This window comes from Liolophura sinensis, chromosome 7 (genome assembly GCF_032854445.1).
Source record: "Liolophura sinensis isolate JHLJ2023 chromosome 7, CUHK_Ljap_v2, whole genome shotgun sequence".
Taxonomy (NCBI): Eukaryota; Metazoa; Mollusca; class Polyplacophora; order Chitonida; family Chitonidae; genus Liolophura; species Liolophura sinensis.
In genome coordinates, this window is record NC_088301.1 from 19,607,900 (window position 1) to 19,623,431 (window position 15,532).

General features: G+C 37.8%; 1 protein-coding gene across 6 annotated transcripts in view; it reads right to left on the reverse strand.

Moving 5' to 3' along the window:
• Nucleotides 1–15,532, reverse strand: part of LOC135471554 (3',5'-cyclic-AMP phosphodiesterase 4C-like) — a 227,533-nt gene that overhangs the window by 23,294 nt on the left and 188,707 nt on the right. For all 6 annotated transcript variants that reach the window (XM_064750828.1, XM_064750831.1, XM_064750829.1 and 3 more), the window contains exon 3: nucleotides 14,818–14,925. In XM_064750828.1, coding sequence (XP_064606898.1) covers nucleotides 14,818–14,925 — 108 coding nt within the window. The remainder of the gene's footprint in view (nucleotides 1–14,817; nucleotides 14,926–15,532) is intronic.

The following is a 15,532-nucleotide window of genomic DNA, read 5'->3' on the forward strand; positions in this document are numbered from 1 at the left end:
ATAGTACTCTGACAGAACTGGATGTAACACATTCTATAATAGGCCACACCAGTGAATCAGATTTCTCTGTCTACACTTTCACCGATTCCAATTTTCATCCTATTATTATTATTATTAATATTAATATTATTTCTTAATTATCATATACAAATTGTACCCCTCTGTCAGATATCTCATTATACAGTGCCAACGAAAGTGCCTTTCTTATCCTATGGTACCAGTCAATATGGCTCTACCCCAAAGTAATAGTCAATGGATCACATTCCTGGTACTGCAGTACTGTCAATTGCATTTCTGTATCAACCTATATATGTATAGTACAATACTGAATTACATCTAAAGTGTTAAATAAATATAATTTCTTTATCTCACAGTACCAATGAACTGCATTTCTTGACCTAATGATGTATGTACAATTACAGGAATGGACAGACACATGTAATTCTTAATGTACTCCATGTAATAATTCATGTAATTCGTAAACTTATAACCCCAAAATCTGTTATCCATCGCAAACTTCACGCAAACAAACCTTTCATTATACCTGAAGCTTTAATCAGTTCATCTGCCAATTATTTATAATCATTCCTGTTTCCATGCTCAGTTTACAGTTTGCTTTAATAAAGCAATATTTTGTCATATCACAGCTAGTGGCGCCTCCACGTAACAAAGCATCCCCAATGTCATCATAGTTAAGGTGCTGCCTCATCGAACTGCCATGCAGAAGACAACAGGACAGGATGTCCCATCGGATACATGCTTCTAATGTCGGGTTGACCAGTAGATATGTCGCCTGTATGTCACTATGATAAAATCCACAGAAGATAATTCCAAGAACTGACAAAGCTTTCGGTTTCCCTTAACTGAGATTAAACCAACAGAACCAGGGTGTTATTTGATGTCTTCCCGGGTAAATTCTATAAGAAGTATTCCGTTTAGTGTAATACTGTTTCTATGTGTCATAATATTATACAAAATTTTTCACTTATATGATGGCAGTTAGGATTACGAGGGGAGGAAATTGGAGTTCTCAGAGTACATCCAAAGCATGCCTGACATACTTCTTAACTTTAAGCCATAGCTAAGCCAGCAAAAGCTGGATTAGTGTGAAATACAACCTCATTGGGCAAGAGTCTGACAGTCCCAGCGATTGAGACATCGCTGTCACCATCTGACACAGCAAACGGCTCTCATATATAATGGTATCACAGGTAATCCAACAGGGATTTTTTCATATGTGCTTTCTTTTCTATTACAGGAAAATTTTTTGTCGATGCGAATGTTTTACGGAAGTCACAGTCTAAATTTGTTCTACCACGCAAAGCAGTATGTCTCTCCTATCATATACATCTATAGCACAAATTAATCATTCAAAACTGGGCCCTAAAAGTTTTCCCGTCTAAAAATATAACTAGTCATAAAAATAACACAGTGATTTTACTTAGTTTTATAGCTTTTACCCGACAGCAATTTGGTTTTATTTTTTGATTTATTTACCCATGACTGCAGAATGTCAGAGCTTAATAACAAGGTCTTCTGTACTTTTTGATCTGTGATGAAATGATGCGACTTCCGTGTGATGGCGTATTCCTTGTCACTCATTGGCGGAAAAACTGTCACAAACTGACTGGATTGCACAATCCGATTAGGATCCACAAATATCTGGATTGCTTTATTTATAGTCTACTGACATTCGAGACGCACTTGCAATCTAGACTCCATTCCCCCTCCACAATACTGCTCTCCGCTCACGCATCCTTGGGCAACACTTAAAACATTAACCGAGTTCAAGGAATGAAGATGACTTTCCCAATGAAGTTTAATCTCATTCCCGCTAGCTTCCAAAAAATCTGATAAGAGGTTTAAGTTAAATCCAACATTTTCTGTATATTATCACCTGGATACTGTAATTGTTCAATACAGCCTAATTAAAACAACACATGCCCACAAAAGCACTTTGAACTTTTTCGATACACTTTAATTAGACAACTTTACAGATGATTATAAGCTGAGCAAAAGTAAAATCACTTCCTCTATTTAACACGCTGCTATTTTCTGCCTTGGACAAAGCCAGATCATGAAACAGAGACTAAAATTCATCACATATCTTTAACACAGTAGTGGAGAAGTGGCACGGAACACAAGAGTCAGGTTTCAGTGGTCTGATAAATCCACTTTACCGTTATATAACTTGACAATCATCACTGATTACTACCTGAAAAACACCTGGATTATTTAGTATTTTGTACATCAGTATACAGAGATTTTCAACATGATTAAGGCCTACTCTAATTCCTCAACATTTTCGCATATTGAAGAACAACTTTCAGTGCAATTTATGTACATTTTTAATTTCATTTTGGAAACAAAAAAATAGATTAGCCACTTCAGGGTTTCAAATGCATAAAAATGTCAACTTCCTGACATTGGCACTTCCTCAGCCCTGCACTCAATTCTGTCACAGTCTATCGATTTTTATATTTGATGTCTTATCTGGCATGAATGGGGTTTATCTGCTTCTGTGCCTGAAAACTTCACAGTTACACAAATGTTTTTTTCTTTTATTATTTCCTTGTTCATATTTATGGAGAAACGACAAAAATAGTAGCCTTTCAAAAATGAGATTATACAATCTTTAAGCCATTCAACAGAATTAACTGTCTTTGTATCAAGTTTATATGTTGCTTGGTAATAGTAGTGTAAGCTTAAAGCAAAAATTTCATTTCCCTGGCAACATGCCAATGAGAAAAAGTAAAGACACTCAGCAAACCAAAGAGAGGACTTTTATTGTGACAAAAACTTTTGTTTCCTATTAACCCAGAGTGGATACATTTTTCCACTGGATTTTTGCTAATTAGCCACATGTAATGTTTAACATTAAAGACATAACAGGTTGCAAAAAGCAATCAGAGTGGATACATTTTTCCACTGGATTTTTGCTAATTAGCCACATGTAATGTTTAACATTAAAGACATAACAGGTTGCAAAAAGCAATAGATATGAAATATTAAATAACATACTGCCATCCTAGGATAAACCAGAAACCAAGGTCATCTCATCAATACAACCAATACAAGTTGGCCATTTTTTACGGTTGTCAGGCTTGAAAAAAAATGTTCTAAAAATTATTCACTTTTCAATAAATATTTGTAGGGAATGCCTCCAAGCTAATGCTCATAGGCAGGGTGCCGAGAACACAGCGTCCTAATTGGACAAGAAGAAGGGAAAACGGGTGGAGTTTTGGTGGGGGGTGGGGGTGGGGGGGTGGGGTGGGGGGAGGTTGTTATAATAAAGGGGGTCAGATGTATCAATCAAAACCTCAAGTATCCATAAATAGATGTGCTGACGTGTCTTGTAAATTTACATAGAATGCTGTAAATCAATGGTTTCTGTTCCAGAGTCCCTGTGTTGTGGCTTGATAGAGTGGCCTCCCCGGCGGCGGACTAACCTCACCAAGTGGCCCAGTCAATTCCATCTCCCAATTACACAGTTAGTCTTCAACAGGGAACCTGAGCACCCCGCCAGTTCACTAGCGCAATGACGTAGGCATCCGTGGAGTATTGAAAAGCTTTGACGTCAATGGCAAGCCTTGTGTGCTGACCTGACAGCCAGCAGAGATAACAAGGCCATAGATACAGGCCAGAGCCTAAAAGCTATGCTACTGGGTAACACTGCAACCTAGGATCCCCTGCCCTACACCAGAAAATAGAGGGATGGGGGGTGGGGGGGGGGGGGGGGATATTGGAGAGCTATCCTATCCTTGTCCATAAACACAACACTGCTGCTGTGTGTTTTGTGCATTGCATACCAAAGTCCTCAGATTAGCCGAGGAAGCCAGCAAACCCTCCTAATCCACCTCATTATATCTTAGTAGCACAGACACATTGGATATCAAGGTACTGACCTTCTCGGCAATCAAAACTCTGCAGCAGTCATTATGCATTAAGCCAGCCTGTAGCTAAGCCAATTATTCACCTAAGAATATATACATGTATTGTCCCCTTGACAAATAACATGCATGTGGTGGATTACTGTGGATCTAGGGTAACAGGAGTATAACACAGTTCTACATTCATAGGTTGAAAGAATTTCTCGATGTGTACATGTATATACATAACAGGACTTTGTAATTTGATTCTTACTTTGCTCGCTTTTTTTTTTTTTTGTTTTTTTTGACAATGCAAACATAGAGATGCATAAGAATAAAAGGATGGTTAACTTGAAGAACTGGGGTGAATATTGCACCTCAGCTCTAAGTATTAAACACAAGTTGAATGTTAAGCAGAATTATTGTAATTTAGTCAAGAACAAGTTCTTGCCAGGACAATGCTGCAATATTTCAAAATTGCTGTCAAAGCCATAATCCTCCATTCATTCTGGTCAAAGAGAAAACCTACTGACAGAACATCAGAAATGCTGTTAAATATATGTACTGTATACTGTATACTACCTAAAAGCACACAGTTATATTGATGGAAATTTGTCTGTTTTCGGCCTTGCATAAATTTCACACTGTCATGACACCAAAAATGTTTTACTTAAATTTCGAAAATTCATGTAACATGGCACCAAAGACAGGTTTAACATATTTAATCCCATTGGGTGAAATCTTTACCTTATACCAACTTGATCATGATCTGACTTTGGCCTTTGAAGGGCATAGTGCAAATAAACTTGTATATTTTGACAAGTAATATAATATGGACCTGATTGACATGTATGTATTTGTTTATTTATCTGATTAGTGTTTTACACCTTTAATTCTGAGAGTTCCTACTAGAAATTTTAATACCTTTAAAACTGCAATTTTTAGGCAAGAATTTGCTTATTTTCTTATTTATTCGATTTCTGGGCATAGCAGCACTGAGGGTGATGACCCACTGAACGAAATTAGGTCAGTCAGACATGGATCAGAGTTTAAACATGAAAGTTTATACTGGTCAGTGGAAGCGAGGGACAAGATGCCACTACAATGGTGCCTGATTAACTGTCAACTCCATGGCCTCAACCTCTCTGGGGTCTACCATTGGTCAGTTGGGTCGGTCTGCAGTGGTCAGCTCAGGTGCACTTTCAATGGCACAGTTAACCAGGGCTAATTACATTTGGCAAGCTACTGGCCATTGTCTGAGCTTGGATACAAGGTGACACAGAGGCCGTCCGCTGTCGTCTGGACCTCGCCAGCCTGTATATCTATTATTATCAGTTTTCTTACAGCGGATCTTCCTTAGAAATAACTCCCCCTTCTAACCTACTGACCATGCGCCATCTCATCAGAAACCCCGCAGAGAAATCAAAGCTCATCTAAAACTGTCCTAATTCTTCTCCCTTGATAAGCTCACTGTAGACAGCTCATTAAAGATTATTTTCTCCAATTTTCTGGATGTCAGCACCTAACTTCCTGGTCGGAGTAGAAATGTCATCATAGATTCAACAGCTGACCCTCAAACAGCTGACAAATATATTTTCAACGAAACTTATTTTTGACATCTTTACCAAGATATTTTCGAAACTTTTTGTCTCACTGAATACGTCTGATTGCTCTCCTTGTCATAACCCTAAATATGACTGTCCAAAAACACGAATTTGTTAAGACAGAAATGGTGTAAATGACTTTCATAATCAATGCTACAATGTAATTCTTGGGCCTGGTTGCTCAAACCTAGTTCTAGACTTAATACCAGATTTAACTTTAATCCGTCTTCAGTTTTTGTACTTATACCCAGAAAAAATTCAGTCACATCATATTAAATATGAACTAAAACTGCTACTGTTATACTTTGACTTTGCAGAAGTGCAATGGCTGCTGAGTTTGGCTAAAAAATTAAATATAAAATATGACTTAATACCAGTAATAGCTAATACACTTTCGAACAACTGGACCGTGGGTATCAAAAACCACATTTAATAGCTAGTATACAATGTGCACAAAATCACTTTGTAAATTTATTAAAAAATGTTGCCAATTTTTTTTTTTTTTTTTTTTGAGAGAAAGGTATGCATTCTTTTTATCACAATATAAGTGATAATGATTTACTTTGATCTGCCATGGAGTGAGTGAGTGAGTGAGTGAGTGAGTGAGTGAGTGCTTGGGGTTTAACGTCGTACTCAACAATTTTTCAGTCATATGACGACAAAGGAATCCTTAGCGTGCATGTGTGTAATGTGCCGCCTTGTTGCAGGACAGATTTCCACCGCTCTTTTATCTAGTGCTGCTTCATTGAGATGACTTACCGAAGGCAAGTGAGTCGCCCCGCCCGAGCCTTTATACTGATACGGGTCAACCAGTCGTCACACTATCCCTTTCATGCTGAACGCCAAGCGAGGAAGTTACAACTTCCTCTTTTAAAGTCTTAGGTGTGACTCGATCAAGGATTGATCCTGGATCTACCGCTCCTGAGATCTGCCATGGATAATAATTAGGTACTTGCCACATGTTGTTTCTCGCCATTCATGTAGACAAATACAGACTGATTTCTATATTCACTCTCAGTTTTCTCTCATTTCAATTATCTTCCTGAAAACTTGCCATAAACAATGGGAAGAAAGAGGCCAAAGATCAAAATGTCACATCTGACATCAGAGCTCAAGAACGAATCAGCCAAACCAGACGACCCTGATGTTTAACTCACTTTCCTGCTATCTGGTCTTGCACACAGCTCCTACGATAGCCAACGTTTTTACGAGACAATACCAGAGCAGGGACATTACCTGGTCTTAAAATTAAACGAAGCATTGAATTATTCATGGACCAAGTTGGTCGTGAGAACTTACGCAGCACGTAATCTCTTGTGAGTAATAAACGCAAGAGAAATTTGCCAAGTCGCGGGTTTCATTTCTGTGGATGGTGTTACGTGGTTACGGAGAGGTGACACTTCCGACCATAAAACCAGTGAGGAGGGATAAAACACAACGATGATTTATTTGGATCTTGCTTCGGCCTCTGTGATACTGAAATTCATTCAATCGTTTTTCTGCTCCGTAAATTTCGCAAAATCGTTCATGTTGGATTCATCCTGTACCCCTCCACCCACCACCATCCACCCCCCCCACCCCAGCCCCCCACCACACACACACACACACAATGAAAACAAGCGGGTGGCTTGTTACAGGAACACACACTGCAGAGCAAACAGTCCATTCAAATACCATGATTAATCCGCCTTTAAACTAATTGGCAGGTTAACTTTCCTATAATTCACGATCAATGAAGTGGTGTCCAATAATCCTCATCATTCATCAATCAATCGAATCAGGTAGAGCGGTTGGTTTAAAGCCTTCATTAGCAGTCAAGATTCTCCTTCAGCAATTTAGGCCACCCAAGGAGATGGTCGCCATGGTAATACAAGTGACCGGTGCTACTTCCAAGAGCCTGCAGCAGTGATTACAGCTCTCTGGTTCAAATAATATCAGATTCAATAAAAGCGAAGTCAACGGTACCCAGGTCAAAGAGAAATAATACACCAGGTGTGCATGGTACTAGTCAGCTGTGCCCAGGTCAAAGAGAACTAATACACCAGGTGTGCATGGCGCTAGTCAGCTGTACCCAGGTCAAAGATAACTAATACCCCAGGTGTGCATGACGCTAGTCAGCTGTGCCCAGGTCAAAGAGAACTAATACACCAGGTATGCATGGCGCTAGTCAGCTGCACCCAGGTCAAAGATAACTAATACACCAGGTGTGCATGGTACTAGTCAGCTGTGCCCAGGTCAAAGATAACTAATACTGATACCATCTATAAATAATTCTACATGTACACCAGGTATGCACGGTACTAGATCTTCGGTTGTTCGTAGGAATTTAGGTATGCCAGCAACCTGCAGATGGTCATGGGTTTCCTCGGGCTGGGCTCTGCCTAGTTTCTTCTCACCATTACACTGGCTGTGGTCATATAAGCGAAATATTCCTGGGTATTTCGTAAAACACCAAGCAAATAAATATATACATGTAAATAAATAAATAAATAAATAAAAAGTACCAGTACTTAAGTTATGATAAAATTTCCCACCCAAATAACTAAACAATAATTAACCCATGTTTCTTCACAAATGTCTCTAAATGGATTATATATATCATCAGTGTTCAACATCATGTTCAAGAAATTTTATACGACGAAAGTCAGGTTTATGGTGTTCAACACCGTGTTCAAGAAATTTTATACAACGAAAGTCAGGTTTATGGTGTTCACCACTGTGGTCAAGAAATTTTATATGACGAAAGTCAGGTTTATGGTGTTCAACACCGTGTTCAAGAAATTTTATACAACGAAAGTCAGGTGTATGGTGTTCAACACCACGTTCAAGAAATTTTATACAACGAAAGTCAGGTTTATGGGTTGGGGAAAACGGAGTGTCAGAGTACACCACGAGGCTTCGCCAGACACCTGACAAACCTATAATATAAAGGATGCCTATACTTTACGCATGTCAATAATTCGAACTGTGAACTTGCTTCTGTAATTCTTCAACCTGTTTGCATGTTGTTAGGAGCTTGTTCAAATGTATTCCGAAGGCATTACTCTGAGTTGACTGATAATATTACACCTTTTGAGAGGTCTGAAACTGACCAATCCAAACAATGTAGTTTTGTCTCCAAAATCAAATTTAAAAAATGTGCATAAAATTGCAATGAATCTTGCTCTTTCATGTGGGAAAAGGTTGAGGAATTATGGTACTAGCTGTTTAATACTTTCTAAAATTCTGTGTTTATGATGACAAGTGAGATTCGCATTAAAAATAAATTCTTCAAATAATAAACCCCATTTTCAGCTTGGTAATGTCAGCTAATTTTAAACCACAAGTGGCCTACTTTGTTTGCATGGTTTTATTTATTTATTTATTTTTGGTTTGTAAGAAATAAACAACAGCAGTGAAGTGGAAAGTAATAAGAAAAATATAGCCATGCAATATGTACTAAACCAGAAGCAGTTTATTCAGCTCGTGTCTTTCCATAAAGTGTAAGGTGACACTGAAATGAACAAAGGCTACATACAGTAATCCAGGATTACAGGCACTGCCCATACAAATTCTGTTTATTAGGTCACTTTGTGTTTTATTGACTTATTGATGCGAGAAGAGATTAGCAAATGAATGATCAATAAAATCTACAGTCAACTGTGAAGCGACAGGCAGAAGTGGGGACGGCGCTATAAGCTGCTGGCCGACAGCTAGCTTTCTGTGTGTTCAGGATGCCCAATGTCATCGTCAGGCCATCTGCAACAAAAACTAGGTCACAGGATTCCTGTTTAATCTAGGTCGCGTCCATCCAAGAGACGATCTGAGTCAAATGACAGGCGATCTTGTTTCATAAGATGATACCTGCCTAATGCTTCAACCATCACCATATCCGGATTGTTAATTACTGACTAATAAACTCTAGATCATACTTGCACGCCCGGCTAACAAAATGACATCCACGCCAGGGTGACGCTCAGTCAATCCAGCATGCACAGTTAGCCCTACTCACCTAGCTGAACCCACAGCCAATATTCGCTTCGCTGTTAATTACCACTCCTGCTTCTACGGCCTGATGTTCAACATAATCTCTGTTAAATCCAATTGGATTATTTTCTGTTCATCGGGTAGAATAATTATGTAACCACTGAATAAAGAGCCAAAAATCGCTCTCAGCACAAAACGGGAATCTGCTAAGCAAATGAGTTGCTTAATTTGCTAAATGTATGTGACTGTATTTACATAGGATAATAGGATGTATTTCACTCAAATCAGTGAATATATACAAGACATATTTTGTCATTTAATTTATAAGCATATTTTACAGTAGTCAAAGAACTAATTTACCTGAAATTTTAATTAATTCAATCACTACAAAATGACTCCAACACTGCTCATTAAGACAGAATCATTCATTCAGTCATTCATTCACTCACGTAAGTAAAGCCTTCAGGTAATTCACTGATTGTATGAGTACGCCACACGATGACAGCCAGCATTATGGTGGAGGGAAACCGGGCAGAGCCCAGGGGGAACTTACAACCATCCACAGGTTGATGCAACACTCGGGGTAATTTAACATGTCTTGATCTGGTCCCCATATTTTTGAAGCGTATTCGAATTAGGCATACTTCAGTACAAACTGGTTGATTGGTGGCTACAAGACAGCACAACACAAGGAGCAAGTCATGCTTTAATTGCCTAACTTATGCTTAATCAAGCTTTGTGTCATTTGGGTAGACTAAACACCTTTTAAGGATTACTGCACTTTTTTTAATCCAGTTTCTTCATAAAAAACTTCATTTACACAATATACTCCTAAAGCTGATAGCTGATTGTATCCTTATAGTAACAGTTATTGGTATATGAGGTGAGAAATGCTCACCTCGGCCAAATAATCACATCACACAGGGTGCAGACAGTGTTTAAAGAGCAAGACGCAAGTCAGCCTGAAGGAAAGTATAGAATTTCATTTTGCCGAAAAATGTCAAGAGTATCGTTGAGTGAGTTTCTGCTAAGGGCAATAACTGCAGCGGGTGGCCAGCATGGCGCCATAGGCACCCTGACGGGGAGTCCACTCTCCACACCATGGGCAGTAATCAGATAGTGTCTATCAGAACTTTTGGGCCAAGGAGCATCCCCAATGCAATAGCAAGACACGATCAATCTACTGTTACCTCTGGGCAGAAGTGAGGGGTGGGGGTATCGTGGAGGGGTTGATGGCTTAAAATCGTGTCAACCCAGACCAGATACCCAGACCATACCTCTTGTATTTAGCAAGCTTCCTTAAAGCATGGATTTTGATCAGCAGCCTATGTACATCCTGTTGTAGTTTTATAGCTCTGTGTGTGCGTTATTAAATGCATTAAACCATCCATAGGAGAATCAATTTTTTAAAAAAATTTCAAAAAAAAAAGATGTCAATTCATAACATACATTTACATATGCTTGCTGAGTTTCTTCGTCATTTTAATGTTTTCACCGTTTACCACTTTGACTCATGGAAATTTCATTCATATAAAAACTGACTTGAAATAGTTCATTTCAATGTTCATTGGCTTAACTGATTCATTAAACTAAAAGTAGATGCATTTTGTCTGACCAAATCTAGCCATCCATGTGTGTCAAGTGGGAATAAAACAGCTGATCAGATGTCACTGTTCCCAATATGGTCAGGAAAGGTCACCATAGATTCTTACCTTTCAAATGCACTTGACTGGGTCAAAAAACATTAATAATAACAGTATTTCATGACCTTTATCTGACATGTATTTCATGACCTTTATCTGATATTTCATTTCACGCCTGCATATTGTTTTCCTGGCTATCTTCATCTTTTTAATTTTTTTTATATTTTTTGTGAAGATTTCATCCAACGGGCCAAAAAGTTTAAACTTATTTAAACATGCATATTGACTTTTACCCTATGGAGTATTAAAATAAAACAAATCATATGAATACAATTCAATAATCTTATTATTGGCAAGGCAGCAATAGCATTTCAACTTTTACCTTACAACTTCATCATCAGCAAGAAATAATTTCCTACAAAGAAGCCATGAAAATGTGTTTTCTTCCTGAACCACTATCTCATAGTGATACTGAAATTGGCAATTACGCAACTGACTTGCATCGAGGATTAGGAAGAAATGAGATCAGGCTTTTCCAAGAAGCAGGGATCTCTGGAAACATTTTCTTTTTTTTTGATTGAACTCCACCCACAGAAGGTTGCTAGACACTTCAAATTGGTAAATTAACAATATCCACCCACGCACAAAACACAGGTGTTAACAGTTTGTGCATATACCCACAGTTTGTGCATACACTGCGAGTATGCACAAAGTGTTAACACCTGTGTGTTCTGCATGGGTGGATTTTGTTAATTTCCAATTTCCAAATTTGCTGTTCCCTTAATTTTGATGAGAGTGGAGATCTAGGATTGACCTTTTACTCAATTAAAGCTCAAAGGAGATGAAGAAAAAGAAATAACAGGATCACAGATCACAGAGGTTATTTCTGACTAAAGATACAGAATATCTGGAGCATACGATTTCACCATTTTTATAGAAAAAGGGACATCATAGTGTATTCTTAATAGAAAATGGGATACCACAAGGGGTTCTTAATACAAAAGGGAACATCACAGGCAATTTTTAACAGAAAAAGAAAAATTATAAGAGGTTCTTAATAGAAAAAGGAACATCAGTGAGATTTTTAATGGGGAAAAGAACATAAATAGAGGTTCTTAATAGAAAAAGGACCATCGTTACGTACTTTCAATAAAACAAAGAATATCACGAGGAAAACCTGACATAGGTAGAAATACCATAAAGGACTCTTAAAAAAATGAAGATCATCAGCGAATTTTTAACAAAGAAAGGAATGTCACAAGGAATTCTTCATAGAAAAAGGAATTCCTTAGGCATTCTTAATAGAGAAAGGAGCATAATTACACCATTCTTAATAGAGAGGAACACCATTACATATTCTCAACGAAGAAAGGAACATCATTAGACATTCTTAATAGAGAGGAACACCATTACATATTCTCAACGAAGAAAGGAACATCATTAGACATTCTTAATAGAGAGGAACACCATTACATATTCTCAACGAAGAAAGGAACATCATTAGACATTCTTAATAGAGAGGAACACCATTACATATTCTTAACGAAGAAAGGAACATCATTAGACATTCTTAATAGAGAGGAACACCATTACATATTCTCAACGAAGAAAGGAACATCATTAGACATTCTTAATAGAGAGGAACACCATTACATATTCTCAACGAAGAAAGGAACATCATTAGACATTCTTAATAGAGAGGAACACCATTACATATTCTTAACGAAGAAAGGAACATCATTAGACATTCTTAATAGAGAGGAACACCATTACATATTCTTAACGAAGAAAGGAACATCATTAGACATTCTTAATAGAGAGGAACACCATTACATATTCTCAACGAAGAAAGGAACATCATTAGACATTCTTAATAGAGAGGAACACCATTACATATTCTTAACGAAGAAAGGAACATCATTAGACATTCTTAATAGAGAAAGGGATACCATTAGGGATTCTTTAAAAAGAAAAGAACATCAAAATGACTTTTAACAGAGAAAAACACATTAAGAGATTCGCCATGAAATGAGAACAACAAAAATTTTTTTTTGACATATGCAAGCATGTGTTTGGAGTATTACAAAGATAGGAATACATTAACAAATTGGAAAAATATAGACTTCTTACAGAAAAGGGAAAGGATTCTTCTGAGAGCAACAATTAAAAATTGGTAGGGATTTGCCACAAAAAGGTGAACATCATTAAGGATTCTTCAATCAAGCCATTAACGACGATTTTACAAGAATTGTTATACGAAATTACAAATTATGTTAATTTGCTAGCTGTTTATTCAAGTATATTCAGAAGGCATTACTCTGTGTTGACTGATAAAAAATTATACCTTTCCTGAACCCGGAAAATGGCCAATTCAACCAATGTAATTTAAAATCAAATTAAAATGTGTATAAATTGCATGAAAAGTTGCTCTTTCATGTGCGAAATGTTGAGGAATAAGGGTATGTCTTTAGTTCAACTATGTTATCAGGTAGCACTTTAGCATCCCAGGAAACACGATTTCAAACTTCATCACACAGTTTGCTTTTGAAGCCGTAGTAATATATCCCATTAGGAAAGAAAAGCCTGTTTTACAAGGAATGAACGATTATGGCTTAACGCCACTGTGCTAATATTTCAGCCATATCGTGGTGATGTTTTACAAACAAGGGAATTGCATGTACCTATACACAGATATCATATATCATATATACAAAGGAACAGTCATGTGCACAAGCACACATTTGACACCTACAGGATTTAGAGGTCATATTGATATACAATTTTTACACCTTTGTAATGTGTTGAAATCTGTTCAAAGCTGCAAAAAATACCCCACTTGTTTGTGGCATGATAAGTTGGGAAACCATTTTACGCCACCTGAAGCTAAATTCATCTATAACCTTGATGTCTCCCAATTCTTGTGTCCAAGGCTTCTATAGGAATTGGAATATGCACATTTTTGAAGAAAAATATGTACACAGTATGGAGCAGCTTCTGGGACTATACACAGTTTCTGTATTTAATAATTTTTCAAATCTATTTAAAGCATATTCATATAGTTGGTTGGGGTCTTCCTGCAACCTGCAGATGGTCGTGCGTTTCCCACGGGCTGTGCCCGGTTTCCCCCCACCATAATGCTGGCCACCATTGTGGCCAAGTGAAATATTCTTGAGTACAGCGTCAAACACCAATCAAATAAATAAATAAATACATTCGATTGGTATTTAACTCTAAAGTACTTCCTCCTTTATGCACTCCATGAAAGGTAAAGGACAATTAAGATATGATGTAAGGAAAAGAAAAGAACAGCTCTCAAATGTGAGACCGTAGCACTCACTGTTACTACAAACTCACCATGTCAAATAAGGTTTTCAGAGGTTCAAACCGCATGATGAGTGTTTTAAACTTTTGATTAGATCATACTAAACTAGTCACTTGGTATATATGAAAACATGATTGTACCAATGTAATAATGGAAACACTTTAAAATGATATAAAGAATTTCACTGTGAATTAATATATTAGCAGGCTGTTTTCTCTCAATTTTTAAACACTTATATACTATTCACAAATAATTAACCCAACATAATTAAGTCTATCGAGAATATGCCGACATTCCGATTCATTGATTTCAATTCGTTTGCACCTGAAAACTCAATCAGCAGTTAAATCACTTGACAAACAACACAAATAATAAGTTTAGACTTACAAACGTATAAATCAAAGATGACTTACCTTTCTTTTGGCACATTGATGTTTGTTACTGTAATGTAGTTGCTTCGAATACTCCGTAAGCTGGCCAGAATTTGGGCGAATGGCGTCACTATCAAGTCCTCAGCATGTCTGGAATGATAACATAAAGAATTCCTCCGTTTAGTATTCGCAGGTGACCGACCCCTAAAACCATTCCTGGGCAGCGTTGGGGACAGAAACTGCATGGTCATCTCCCTGTATGGTTACTGACTACACGAACAAGTCTGAACTTCGATCAGTGATGGTCAGTTTATCAAGGCTGATAGTTGCGGCAAATATAGTCACATTTGACAGAAAAACCTGCCCTGGGCCTCATATAGCACACACAGCATCACACTAGTTTCAGTGTTGTCGTCTTCAAGACGCTTCTCCAGTCACTACATGTACCCGGCTGTTCCAGGATCTGCTCGTAGCGCACCTAGTTCTGACGTACTTTGATTACTGACCCTTTGAAGACATCAGAAGGGTCCAAATAAGACTTCAAATAAAACAGGATATCACCGTTTCCCAGGTCACAAGGGTGAAGCTAGCTAAAGGCCGATACCCACTGGTTTTTTCCCCCCTTAGCCCATTTTCCCCCACCTCCTCGTACTTTGACTGAATCCTCCATTTACGAAGGCAGGCATGGTATTTACGCACATCTCTGCCTGGGATCAATAATATAACTCTATATACGATGATGCCGCATGCCAAAGCA